General features: G+C 50.1%; 1 protein-coding gene across 1 annotated transcript; it reads right to left on the bottom strand.

Moving 5' to 3' along the window:
* Positions 1-3855: 3855 nt before the first annotated feature.
* On the bottom strand, positions 3856-8630 carry ZCCHC9 (zinc finger CCHC-type containing 9). Its single transcript, XM_054287626.1, has 5 exons — positions 8305-8630; positions 7018-7168; positions 6698-6790; positions 5708-5776; positions 3856-4195 (listed from the first exon to the last, which is right to left on the bottom strand). Exons 1-5 carry the CDS (start codon positions 8572-8574, stop codon positions 4080-4082), a joined length of 699 nt encoding a protein of 232 aa, XP_054143601.1. The 5' UTR covers positions 8575-8630; the 3' UTR covers positions 3856-4079.
* Positions 8631-14340: the final 5710 nt, after the last annotated feature.

The following is a 14340-nucleotide window of genomic DNA, read 5'->3' as shown; positions in this document are numbered from 1 at the left end:
TAATTTAAAAAAGATTAGGGAACAGATTCTGCTTTTGATTGCATGAATGAATTTCATCTAGATGGAGGCAGAACTTGGCTCAGTAGAGCTGTAGTTCATAAGACTATTTCACTGTTTTAATGTTACATTAAACAGAGTGGCATCCAGGCAGCTTTAAATACCACCCTGTGAGAGTCTGTCCAAATTTTCCCTCCTCTGCCTCACAATTGTCATTGGGAACCCACTGAAGAGAAGACCCCCCCTGTCTGGAATCTCTGGCTCTGAAGGAGAAAAGTCACACGCCACGGGCCCTGAGAGCTGAAAGCTCAGTGTTAAGCTGTTGTTTCCACAGGAGTGTTTGCTGCATGCTAAGAAGGCAGCACCGTGCCCCGTTTGCAACAATAGCAGCTCTGGAAGCTGTCCCAGCTCTCAGCCTGGCTGGACTTCTCCTGAGTCTCAGGTGGTCTCCCACCAAAGACCCTCACCTGTTTTACAACCACCATGACAGACAGACGGAGATGTGAGAAGCTTTTCCATCAAGGACTGAGACATGAAACTCCTGAAAGGCCCCTCTGCTCCTTCCAAGGACTGGGACTGAGATCCCCAGCCCGGGGGAGGTGTGTGGGGAGGCAAGCTGACCGAAGCGAGATGTTTGCCTGCAGACTGTGACCACTGGAGCAAGAAAACAATGGCTCTCATTCACTGCTGAGAACATGGACTACCTGTTACATCTGTTCCCTATTGTATCTGTTCCCCCCCCTCACAATTTTCAGTAATAAAAGCCTCTGAGTTAGCCAGAGCCTTTGAGATCTCCCCAGCGCAACAGGCGGACCCTCGGCTGGACTGCACCAAAGGACTCCGTCTCTGCGTTGGTAGCTATATCCTCTCTCCTTGCCTCTGTCTCTCCTCTTTCTTTCTCTCTCTTTTTCTCTCCCTTAATCCCTCTATCGCATTTTTGCTGTGGTTATTTCAATAAAACTGCATTTGATTTGATTATCACTGCAAACCCCCTTGTACCGTGTTGGTTTTTGCCCCGTGAGATCACTCCCACGAACCATCAGGACATCTGTTCCTTAGGACGGACCCTGACACACCCCTTGTAACCTGCAGAGACCAGTGCTGCCGAGGAGCTTTGCCAGTGCTCTGACCTGGCCGTGCAGGTCCTTGCACACCATTATTTATGAACTGAGCACAGCCCATGTAAATTAGCGTTTGCTAATGTCTGTACTTTAGTACTTGTCCCTTTATCTGTGACTCCCATAAAGTATTGTTTCTGAGGTTTGTTTCACCACAGTTTTCATCCCAGTGTGTGCAGCAGGCTGCCCAGGTGGGTTCTGCAGGCGAGCCCTGAGCTCCAGCTGTGCCAGGCTGGAGAGACGAACACACGGCAGCAGCTCCTGGGTGCCCTCCTCCCCAGCAAGCCGTGCTGAGCTGCATCTGCCCTGTGTGCTGCTCACTTTGGGCTCAGAGAGGCCCTGCAGAGCAGCGAGGGTGGCACCAGCCATCGCATCCTGGTGAGGGCCAGCGCTGCCGCTCTGTGTCACTGCAGTGGCACCGCCCCAGGGTCAGGGCTCTCAGGGCTGGCACTGGACGCACCTCCAGCGTGCCCTCAGCCCGACCAGAGCCTGCTGCAGGGATTGGCGGAACCCACCAGCCACACGTGAGAAGGGGGGCAGGGGAGGAGGCACCAAGGGGAGCCCTGGGGCTGTCACCTTGCTGGAATCCGTAAAGTTCGAGGGTTTTTAGAAATGGTTAAAAAAGTATAGGCCTCAGACTGAAGTTTTGTTAGCGTTGCAAATACAGCAGAAAAGTTTCCCAAGCAGTAGAGCATACCTGACAAATAACAATAGGCCTCTGTAGAATTGGCTTATGGATGGCAACAAGGTTATTTAATGTATATCTTTAGAAGGTTAGCATGAATAGAGCTCTGTTCTTTGTCTCTTATGAACCAGTCTTTGTTTTAACTACCATTACGTGTGTTTTTTAAGATTGGATAGAATGCTTGTCAATACGTGTCGTTCTATGTATGATTGGCTGAAATCTACACTGAGATGGTTTTATGTCATTCTGTAATACCCCACCTTCCTTGGCATTCCCTGTGGATCAGCGAGCTGTTAACATCCTGTCTCCATTGTCTAACAATGTCCTGAGACTGATGTGCTGAAAATAAAAAAAAGCTCTTCACTGGTCTGGTTTGTCCAGTGTTGTCCGTATCTGGACGTAACTGCCGCGGCCCACGCTTTCCTCGGTGATGCGTGGGTTCCTGACACAAGTGGACATATATTCCCCCATATCTACCTGACCCCCGCATCACCGCTCCGGTGTCCCCTGGCCTGTGCCTCCCTTTGGGCACAGCTCTGCCTGCTGGGCCACCCCACCGGGCTGTGCTTCCCCAGGCATGCGGGGAGACACACAGCTCCCGGCCTCTGGCTCTCAGATCCAGATCTCATTCCGGGTCAGCATTTCCTTCACGTGGACAAAGTGCAGCAGCTCACGCTGGGAGCCCAGGCGTTCCCTCCCGAGCACAGAAGGCCCGAGGTGGTGGGTGCCCCCTCCCAGCTCCCTGCCGGCAGCGGGGCTCTCCCCGGCGCAGGCGATGGCAGAGCAGCCCTGGCTGCACGGGGAACCCGGGCTCCCAGCGCTGCTCAAGGGAGACCCCTGATGTTGGCTCTGGACACAGCCGGCCCCGATGCTGCTGCACCCCGCGCTGCAAATTCAGGGATTGACCCCTTGGCAAGCAGCACCTTCTGCAGGTGCTTTCCAAACAGCCTCCTGCAGCCACGCACGCCTCCGTGAAACAGCAGCTAGCCAGCGGTTCTGTGCAGCACCAACAGCTCAGATTGCTCTGCGGGAGCTGGAGACCAGCCCCTCCTCGGGAGCTGCACAACCACGGCCTGCACCAGCCCTCACTGGGCAGCACTGGCACCGCCAGGACAGGCCAGGGCCACGGCCCCAGGGCTGCAGGAACACATCACAAAGCCAAGGAGCTGGGAAATTATCTAAAAATACGCTTTTTAAACAATGTACTTAATTCGTAAAATAGAAAGGGAAATGCTTCTTAAGCTGGTATAACTGTCTGTTGCCAAAATGTCCACATTAAACTGATAGCTTTGAGCTGTTACCAACAGTTAACTACAACTCCGTAATTAATCCTTGGTTTCGTTCACATCCACTCCTCTTCCCCATTTAAAAATGTGCTGTGATTATTACCAACTGAACATACACCCCTTACCTCAGTCTCCACAGCAGCACCAAGAAATCTAAAATATGACCTCTAACCACTGTATTCTTTAGCAATATTTTATTAAAAATAATCACCTGTACAAATATGAAATATCCCCACAAAATTTAATTCCCCGTATTTGTTTTTTGCTGCAAGAAAAATACGTGAGGGAAGGTCAGGGTGCGCTTCTCCAGTAATACTGGTGGATGCAGGAACTCTGTTTGGAGTTGGTTTCTTAATTTTTCTGTTTAATATCCACCAGGTTTTTTCTTTTTACAAAGAAAAGTTTACTCCCAGCTCACCAAGGCATGGAAACACTGCAGATTTTTGAGCATTTTCTTTGAAAAATAAGTAAGTAAACTAAGAAAGCTTCTCACTTGCTCTCCAATTCCTTAGGGGTGTGTTTCACCAGAGGTTTCAGAGGAAGGGCTGGATTCTGTTAGTGAACGCACTGAAATGACCCAGTGTGCATGACCAATTAGGTTAATGGCAGATAATTACCACCACAACCATCAGGAACTGCACCCCAAGCCCAGCAGCCCACAGGGCTGATCTGAAGCTTCACAAGACTGCTCAAGCTGGAACATATGGAGGAATAAGTTCATTATTCCTAAAAGGAAAAGTCAAAACCAAACCAGAATCCAACAAGAGCCTTTAGAAAACACCCACAATTCCTTTAATAAAGCAGCCACTTGCTGTGCTCCTGTTGCTCCCAGCTTTACAGTGCACCAGGCAAGTTTGGGAGGCAAACCGGGAAAATGAGGGGAGACAGAAAACCAACAGTTCCTCTGCAGCTCGCTTGATTTTCTGGATCCGCTCTCTGTCGTCAGCACTGGAGTGCAGCAGCACAGGAGAACTCTTTGAGAGGCCGGAGCCTTCAGAAAGTGACAACCTTGGGTCGCTGGGGCCGCGCTCTCTGCGGCGCCGGCGCGGCCGCGACGTCCTCGTGGTCCGCGCTCAGGCCGGGGATCCAGCGGCCGACAGTCACCGGCTCTGAGGGCACAGGAGAGCGGTGCCAGGCCAGCCCTGCCCCTGCACGGCCTGGGCTGAGCCCCAGCAGGGCAGCGCGCCCAGCACCGCACACACCGGCTCACCAACAATCCACCTGCGCAGCGCCAGCTCTGAGAACACGGCTGGAGATTCACCGGGGCACCCTCACCGTCCCCAGGTGAGACCCCACCTGCAGGGCTGCCCAGCCCTGGAGGAGCCCTGGGGCTGCTGTGGGGCAGGGCTGGGACCCCAGAGCTGGGCTGGGCCCAGAGCCCAGCGCGGGCAGCGGGGCAGGGGGGATTCTGCCTTGCTGCCCATGGGGAATGCCGCAGCAACCCATATCAGCCTCTGGGCACTGAGGCTGGCCCGATCTGCCTGAGGAAACTGGCATCTGTAGTGCCTGAGCTCCTTTGCCAGCTCTCAGCTGTCCTCCGGTACCTGATCGTACCCTGCACAATGCACACGTGATCTTAAATATCACAATTCTCACCAATGGTGTCACAGTTCCAAGAAACTCAACTGCTTTTAACCAGCGGTGCTAGTTTTGAAAGAAGTCCCTTGGGAAAATAAACAGCACTTGCAGTCCTGATGGATGCAAAACTTACCAGAAAAAATATAGAAAAAATCTTGTTACAGGCTTCTAAAACTCAGGTGGGGACAGCCTTGCTACTTGCTCATGAGTTTGGGGCAATTTCAGAGTCTTTTGGTGTCATAAACTTCTGTCATACTAGAAGTTTACACCCAGACTGAATCTGACCCATTCTAAACTGGCAAAGCAGTACACACCTAGAATCCTACACAGGGTCTCAGACCTAAAAATATCATTAATGTAAGATCAGATATAGAGAATGCCATAAATAATTCTTACACAAATTTCACCAAAGTGGCTTATTATTAAGGGGCACAATAACTAAGTGTCATAGAAACTAAGCAGAAAAATGCCCAAGTGTGTCACCACTCCAGTAACGGGATCATTCTTCAAACCCTTTTGGGATGCTTTGCCTCCTGTGGGACAGTGGCGGTTTGGGGTACCTACTGTAATCTTTCCCCCACATGGAAAGCAGAGGAACATGTAAGGAAGCAGCTCATGAGCTGTGAATCCAGCAGGACAGACCTTCCTTGTCCCTGCCCTGCACACACCAGCACCCTGCACCTGGCACTGGGCTCAGCCCCACCACTCCACACTGGAATCTGGAACAAGCAGCAGCCAGTTCTGCCAGACTGCGAACAGCAGCACAGCTACTGGCCAAAAAACATTACAGATTATTTCATATGGCCTCCAGATACACACAAGATGAACTTTCTGTTTTAAAAAAAAAAAGAATTGCCTTAGTTTTGCACCGCAACTGACTGCCTCCTGCACACCCTCCCCGAGGAGGAACCCTCCCTGTTGCTGTCCCAACAAAAGGGCACCTCTGCCGCTTCCAGCCCTCTTCCCACAGCCCCACGGAGCAGCAGCTGGACCCCGCTGGGCCCACAGCCACCCCACAGCCACCCCACAGCCCTGCAGCTCACCTGCGTTCTGCTGCTCTGGGCAGTCCTTTCTGAAGTGCTCCACAGAGCCACACAGCCTGCAGCCCCCACCTGTTCACACAGAAAGCTGTTACTCATCTAGGGGAAAAAACACCACAAAACGCCCAAAAAACACCCAACCAAATTCCCTGCCTGTGTCTGTGAGGGACACAGCTGCTTGGGATCACGCTGTGCTGTACAGCACCACGCACCACAAACGCCAGCCACTGCTCACGGGGTATTTCTGATTTGCTGGAAGCTCTGTTTTTGAGAAACAGGCTGAATTCTGCTGAAACACACACTCAAAGCAACTTATGAAACTGACAGGGGCTCCTGAGAGGCAGGTAATCCAACTGCAGGTACTGAGATGTGAAATTCTACACAACACGAAATCCCACAATACAAACACTTGAAAGCAAGGTGATTTTTGTTGCACTCCAGCTGTGCTGCAAGATCACCCTCTGGAGCTTGCCAAGGCCCCACGTTTGTGCAGGGAAACACCAGGAGAGGGAATGCTGGTTGTTGGAGCCAATGGAAGAGTGAAACCTTCAGTTAGACCCCAATTCTCATTAAAGTTACTCGGACTGAAGATGCTCTCCCTTTAGTGGCAGCCTGTGTTTTGTAATTCCCAGAATTTTAAGCTAATGTGTAAGAATGTTCCTACCACCTACTTTGGTGCATGTAGATACACACTGCCTACATTCACACAGGATTTTGTTCCTTGGTGCATGTCCTGATGCTGAGGCACAAGCGAAGTCTCACACTTTGCACCTCATCCTGTCATTTAATACTAAACCCACCCTTAAATTAGAAATCCCCAGGTAATTTATTTGACAATGAATTCCCCAGAATTAACTCTGCTTTTACTGAAAGATACACAGCAATTCCTTTTAGCCACATTCTCATTCTCTTGCAGAGTTACTTTGCTCTGTGTCAGGTAGGAAGGACACAGAAATTTTAATTTCACTAAATTTAGTGACTCAGAACACTCACCTTCAGCATACAACCCCTTGGGATTATCCGGACACGACCTCGACAGATGTCCCATCTCACCACAGATGAAACACTTTGCGTATGGAAATGGCCCTGCAAAGTTCCACAACAGGGTTTATGGTCCACATCAAAACCCTGGTGAAGTCACAGACCCAACACAGTGCAATGACAATATTTTCATCACTTCATGCTATAGCTTACTGTCGGGCTCCCTGCTAATACTGGAAAAGTTAAATTTCTAGCACACAAAGCTTCAGGGTCAGCACTGGGACAATTCAGAGCCCAGCATTTCACACACAGCGAAACTTCCTGAGACCCACCAGCAGCTGGATCCACCTTGGCTCTGCACTGGCCGAGGTCGTGCTCCGTGGAGCCGCAGCGGTAGCAGATCCCCGTCCCCATGTCCTGGCTCTCCAGCACTGCAGGACAATCAGCCACGCCGTGGCCAGGCTCTCTGCAGTGGAAACACACCTTGGAAGAGCAAAATCCAGTGATGAGTTCCGTGAACGGTGCTGAAAACCTGGAAATCCCAGGGCCTAAAGGGCAAACACCATTTTGTCCCCGGGAAAAAGCAGCCAGGAAGAGACTTTATGCCCTGCCATCAAACCACAAAACATGGACACTTTTCTCCTTTAAGCAGCAACACACAGTTTGATGAATCACACACTGAAATTGCATGACTTAGTTTCAGCCAGGAACCAAGAGGGGCTGGGAACTCCTCAAAGACAGTACTGAGCCAGGAGAGCCATGCCAAAGGCTACGACTGGACCTGAAAGCCTCCTTTTGTTCCAAACTTCACATCTTTCACCTGAAACACGCTGTGCTTGTGGCAGGGGAGGGCTGAGCCCTTGCTGAGCCCCACAGCAGCACCACCACAGGGAAAGAGAGAGAGAGAGCTGCACCTCTTTTAACAATGCTGTGGGAAAACGACTGGGAGTTAAAAGGGGAAATTTCAGGGGAAAATACAGTGGCTGCTCCCTGGATGGGACCCCGACACAGAGCACAATCCAGGCAGGACTAATGGGAGCGGGGCAGAGACCCCGCAGCCGTGCCAAAATCCTTGCAGGGGAAGGAACCTTGCAGCTGATCCCACACAGCAGCTGAAAGGCAAGGGAGGTAAAGGAGGATGCTGTGTGGGATCAGCAGCTGGGGTGAAATCCCTGTGCTTGTTCTGACCCCATCCCAGCCCAGGGTGACCCTGAGCAACCCACTCCCCAGGTACGACCACCCCTAACTAAGATGCGAGACTGAAATCGCTGAATCTCCACCTGAAAGCAAATAAACGGTATAAAAGTGGGTCAGGAGCAGGGAGAAGTTTGGAAAGACTCCATCGTAATCTGTGGGATGCGCTGAACCTACGGTCTCTTCCCCACAGAGTGAGGACCGTGCTCTGTGCGAGCTTCACTAGGAATTAGAGCTTGCAATTGTATTGCTTTGATCGGATTACTTTGGACAAGCTATCACAGGCATCCCCCCAGCCTTAACCCGACACATTTCATTACAAAGGGTGCAACTGTGCTCACTGTTCATGCCAGCTGACACACTCCCCAGACGCCGAGCAGAAAGGGTTTCTCCCTTTTCTCCCGCGCCTGCAGGGCAGGACTCACCATGGCGTTCTTCTTCCTCTCCTGCCTCCTCAGCCTCCTGCTCTCCCGCCGCCTGTCCTTCCTCCGCGCCTCCTCCTCCTCCTGCTGCTGCTCCCCGCGGTGTGCCGCGAACCCGTTCACGTCCTGGTTCTCGTACTCCTTCTTCTTCCTCCTCCTGCTCCGGGCTGGCGGCGGCGGCTCCGGCCCCGCGCCCGGCGCCAGCTGCTCCCAAGGGGTGGCGGGCAGAGCCCGGGCCCCGGGCGGGGCGCTGCGCCGGGCCCAGCGGGTCATGGTCCGCAAAAGGCTGCGCAAAAGGCCCCGCAAAAGGCTCCGACACCGGCTCGGGCACGGCCGGACCGCGCACGGTGATGACGGACGGGAAGAGGAGGAGGAAGAGGAGGAGCAGGAGCAGGAGCAGGCGGAGCGGGGAGCTGGGCGGGAGGGGCTGTGGGAACCCGTCATGGCAGGGACGCCTTCCACTGTCCCAGTGTCCAGCCTGGCCTCGGGCAGTGCCAGGGATGCAGGGGCAGCCCCAGCTGCTCCGGGCACCCTGTGCCAGGGCCTGCCCACCCTGCCAGGGAACAATTCCTCATTGCCAAGATCCCGGCCAGCCCTGCCCTCTGGCACCGGGAGCCGTTCCCCGGCCGCCGTCCCCGCGGCCCTCGGCAATCGTCCGTGTCCGTCTTTGCCGCGGCCCCTCCGGGCCCCGCGAGGCCGCCCCGAGCTCAGGCCAAAGCTTCTGGTGCCCAGGTGAGCGATGGCGGCCGCGGCAGCCTTTGGTGCCGGCAGAGCCGCTCCATCCCTGTGCCCGTGCCGGAGCCTCCTCTGGCCCGGCTGCAGCAGCTGCAGCTCCTTGCTGGGCCGGGCCGGGGCTGGGGCAGCTCTGCAGGTGGGCTCTGCCTGAGGGGCAGAGGGGCAGAATGGCCCCTGCCCTGCTGCCCCCGCTGGGCTGGGCCCGGCACGGGGCTCTGGGCTCTGGGCTCGGGGCTCTGGGCCGGGCTCGGGGCTTTGGGGTCCGGGCCCAGCACAGCTCTGGGGTCCCAGCCATGCCCCACAGCAGCCCCAGGGCTCCTCCAGGGCTGGGCAGCTCTGCAGGTGCGGTCTCACCTGGGGACAGTGAGGGGTCACCCAGTAAATCCCCGGTATTGTTATCAGAGGAGGCCACTCAGCAGCTGAAATTAATGTTGATAAGCCAAATAATGCTTCCCTCTTGCCTCAGGTTAGGCTACTGCCTCTTGTGTTTTTAGCATTTTACTGGATCCCCATTGTGAAAAATGTCAGTCACTTTTTTCTTTTAAATTTTAAAAGTTTAATAGTAATAAAATGGTTATAAATATAGTAATACAATTAAAGTAATAACAGTTTGGACTAGGACAATATGAGACAATAGAAAGAAAGAGTTACAGACAGTCCGGGTACTTTTTCTGGGCAGCATGAGCCCAAGAAAGGCCCCTCGTTAACAGAGGATTAACCCTTAAAAGCAACAGCCTGTTGCATATTCATACACCTCATCCATGATGCATAAATCCCATTCAAACACAGGATTCTGTCTGGTCATCTTCAACTTCTTTCTCTTAATCCTAACAGCGCCTTCGACGCGGGAATATGTTCATTTCTTCTGAAAATGGGGCAATAAATTCTCTTTCTCTGAAAGATTCAGGTGTCCTGTGACTGCTATCTCACTGCCAGTCCTTTCTTTAAAAAAGTATCCTACATAGCATAGTTTATATTTTAACATTTTTTTATAACCTAAATTTATATTTAGCACACTACTTAGGAGAATTAATACACCATTACTTTCTAACACAACACATATAATACTCGTAATATTTGCGAAAAGCCAATCATAAAATATACATTTTTCACACCCATGACGCTTCCTGGTTGGTGTTATAAAGGTATATGCATTATACATACGCTGTATAAAACCTATAAAGGATATTACACTTCCCCTGGTAGTTATCCCGAACACTTGAGTGTCCCCAGATGAATTGGCGGATTTTGCCGATTTTCCGGGGTTTTGAGCCCACTAGAGGGAGATGTGCCCAAAGAGTTCCCAGCGCTGCGCCGCTGCCTGGCAGGACAGGCGCGCCTTTAAGAGCAATTAGCGCTGACTGCAGATAAAAAAATTATTTACGAATGCCGTGTAAAAGCCAGGAAATAAAACCAGAAGGGACCAGTATGTCTTCTTGAAATTAAAACCACCTCCTTTGCTGGTGTAGTTACAGCTCAGCCACAGCGTGAGGTCCCTGTTGCTCCTGCAGCTTGCTTGCTTTCTGCTTTGATGCAGTCCTAAATGTGCTGTCCTCTCTTTCCCAGCCTGGAATTTTATGTGTGTATCTAGACAGGATCGGCCACCCTTAAGATCCAGCTTTGCGGGCAGTGGAAAAGGGTGTTTAACACCTTCCTGCTCAATCAGCCAGACAGCATTTACCTCCAATATCACCTGTTTGGCAGCGGCCACACCTGGTTTATTTTGCACTGGTGTGGGATTTGTTCCAGGTTGACATTTACTGGGCTGGGAGCTCCCCAGGTGAGTTGTGAGCAAGCCAGCAGCAGTGCAAATAATTGTAACTTCTTCTTTTTTATTAATTTTTAAAGTTTTTCCCAAGAAGCAGCAAGTTGTGTGAACACAGCACAGTGTTCATACATTCATAATGCTCACACCCCACACAGGAGGGTTTGTTTGCTGAAGGGGCACCAGAGGCTGTGGTTGTACACACACACACACGCAGACTGATGTTATCTTTGTTCACTCTTCTCTGCCTGTGTGGTTTGGGTAGTTAATAATTCTTGGCAGAGTGTCAGGGTGACATTTTCCTGGTGGTTTTAATTTGAATGTAAGCCTGGGGAGAGAAGGGAAAATCAGGCCCTGTTCCCTCTTAAGTTCTGTTACATCTGCAACAATCTGAAGCTCCTGTGCCGGTGGTTCCCTTTGATTTATTCTCTATAAGATGAACAGATTGTTTAGCATTTACTGCTCTGCTTTCTTGTCAGTATTAAAGGATTACCTGTGCTACATTTAATCTTAAATATTTATGGATTTTGATGGCTACAGCCAGGGCAGCATCCCCTTCAGTGAGCCTGCTCAGCTGACCAGCCCTGGATGTCATTTCCACTGGGCTGTGTTGCTCACAGCTGTGACCCTTTCAGGACACTTAACAACCATATTTAAATAAGTTGCTCCATTAACTTTTGTTGCTGGGTCAGCACAGATATTTATTGGTTTATGTTCTGGGAAATGTTCAAATCCCTGGATGAACTGAAGCCTTTGAAGGTTAAGGTCTGTGGTCAGTTATTTTATTGGGCTGTTTTACACTGCAAAGCTGCTGTTTGTTATTCTTGTATCAAAATGACAATCTGAGAAACTGGCTCAGGTTGGAATGTTAGACATTCACTGTCAGGATAGCACAAGAATTTTCCCTTATTTCAGCTTTAGGTGGCTGCCTGTTGAGCAGAAAACTCTGTTTTCTCACAGGAGAATGTAATTTTGTTTTTTCCAGAAACCCACAGTGAGGAGATGAATGACTTTAAACTGGATTTGCACAGCACTTAGCTTAAGCTTGTGTCTTCAGATCACAAAGTTGTAATTTCTAGGGTTGAAGGTATGGGTGAACAAAGGAGGAATGGGTTACCCTCCTGTGTTTGGATACAATCCTTTTCTGCAGGATTGGCTGTATTTTGGAAAAGTGCGGCATTTCACAGAGAAAAGGAGAAGGAAAGGCTGAAACTGCAGGCAGCAGCAGAGGTGCAGATTCCTTGGCAGAGGGATCAGCAAGGGAGAGTGCTCTAGTCTTTTCAGTCTTACTAATTTCTTATAGTCCTCTTGGTCAAGAAAAGGATAAATTCCTCATTTCTACAGAAAAATAAAAATAAATACAAATAAATTTTGAAACATATTCCAGTAGTTCATGCAGTTATGGCCAAGTACCAGGTAGATTAGCAGTAATTTCGAGGCCCAAATGCTGGTTCAGAAAGCAGAGCATAAAACTGGAATGAGAGAATGAGAGCTAGGACAGATGCCTCTTAAAGGTGTACACTGAAAACTTACAGCATATTCAAAACAGAGTAGACATAAAATAGATAAAAATTAACTGGCATAATTTGTCAGCTTTCTTTCCTCTTTCTTTCCTCTCTACTGGGTCCACCTAAGGTCCCTGAACAGTGGGTAGATAAAAAAAATACTTTCATTACCCCTGTTTACTGATAGACTTATTACGGTAATATAGCTGATATTTTCTCATTAGGAGCTCAATATTTTTGTGTAGTAATTAAGAGTGAATTAAAAATGTGTCATCAGTCATCAGCACCAGGCTGGGCAGTAGGTGACTCTGTGCCCTCTTGGGAGCTTTGGCTTGGTAAGATTCTGTGCCATATGCAGTGCATTTTGGTCTTTCCCACAGGCATTTTTGCAGGCAAAAGAAGTGACTGTTTAAGCCTTTAATCTTTTAATTAAACCTCAGGCTGAAGGCAGACTGTAAGAGGCATTGCAGGAGAGAGATGAGCATGCAACTCTTAAATTGCATTCCAGCAAATCTCATTAGTAAAGTAATTCTGTGTATAAATATTAGCTGTAAGTTATTTCTGATGTTATCTGCTCCCTTTTGGGTTTGATGTTTCCAGAGAAACATTATATCAGGCATGCTCAGGTGTGCATTGATCCTGCAGGAGTGACAGAATCATGAACCTGCAGAGCCCACTGTCAGTTTTGTTGGGGCAGCCAAGGATTGCAGGTGTGAGGTGTCACAGGTGAGATCAGGGGCACCTGCTGTAGGTACAGACTGGTTTGGGTTGGGAGGGAATCCCACCAGTGCCACCCCTGCCGTGGCAGGGACACCTTCTGTGGGAACCCACAAAATCAGAGGGTTTGGGAAAGCTGCAGAAGGCAGCCCCAGAGACAGCAGAACTGTGACTGGAGCCAAGCAGCAGCCATGAGATTGGGCAGCAGAAAAATTATTGAAACTGTAGAAAAGCAAGGACAAATAGAACAATGGTCTGTGTATTAATGCTTGTCTAGAATAACTCCCTAAACTACAGAAAAGTTTATCTAGCAAGATATTAGGAAGGTTGAAGCTTAATAACGGAGCTCTGTGCATTGTGTTTGAGGGCTCACAAGCAGGTATTGCATTTGAAATAAGCCAGCATTGTTTAACCAAAGGTACCTGTGCTCACAGTGGTTGGACAGAACTACTGTCACTATAGAATATACACTGTACAGATATAAATACTGTCAGTGTGCTTTTGCTTTGTGTGATTGGTCACAAAGCTCATAAAGTGAGTTGTGACATTGAGTTCTGTGTCTGCTGCCTGGGATGTGAGCTGCTGGCACCTTCCCATTGCCATAGCCATGGACTGAGAGTGATGCTGGGAAATCAAACAGGTCCAGGCAGTTCCCAACAGCCTGTCCTGTTTGGGATTTGTGCAGAGACCCTGGCTGGTGACACCTTCCCCTGTCCCAGTGTCCAGCCTGGCCTTGGGCAGTGCCAGGGATGCAGGGGCAGCCCCAGCTGCTCTGGGCACCCTGTGCCAGGGCCTGCCCACCCTGCCAGGGAACAATTCCTTCCTAGTACCTCACCTCAAGTGGCTGTTTTCTCTGGTCTTGTAATGGGAAATTCCTGCCCAGGTCTCACCCTCCATGAACTGCCTAATGGAGCACAGGTGGGCTTTGATGCATTTGGGCTTTGATGGAGCTTGACCTGAGAGATTATTTCTGCTGGTCCTTAGCTGCTTTGTCAAGAGCATTAGAGAAGTGCTTGAGGCATGGCACATAGCTCCTGGGGCACTTAATCAAATAAATTTCAAAGATTTATAGAGAATCAGAGTCTATCAGCAAAGAGTTTATTGGCAGAAAAGGGTCTCAGCAGTGCAGTACTTGTGGCATGGGGAACATAAAAATGACAAACAAGAAATAGCATTTTATGTCAAGAGTTGGTGCACAAACCTAGCTTTTGAACCTTTAATATTTTCTTTTTGAGTCATTATCTGTATGCTTTTCTTCCTTTGTGTGGGCACACAGCCTTTCAGGTTGTTTGTTTCCTGCTGCAGCACTCAAGGAGC

This window comes from Melozone crissalis, unplaced genomic scaffold (genome assembly GCF_028551555.1).
Source record: "Melozone crissalis strain CALT ecotype California unplaced genomic scaffold, PUWL_Pcris_2 ptg000060l_1, whole genome shotgun sequence".
Classification (NCBI taxonomy): Eukaryota; Metazoa; Chordata; class Aves; order Passeriformes; family Passerellidae; genus Melozone; species Melozone crissalis.
Note: the sequence above shows the minus strand (reverse complement) of the source record. Positions and strands in the feature narration are given on the sequence as shown.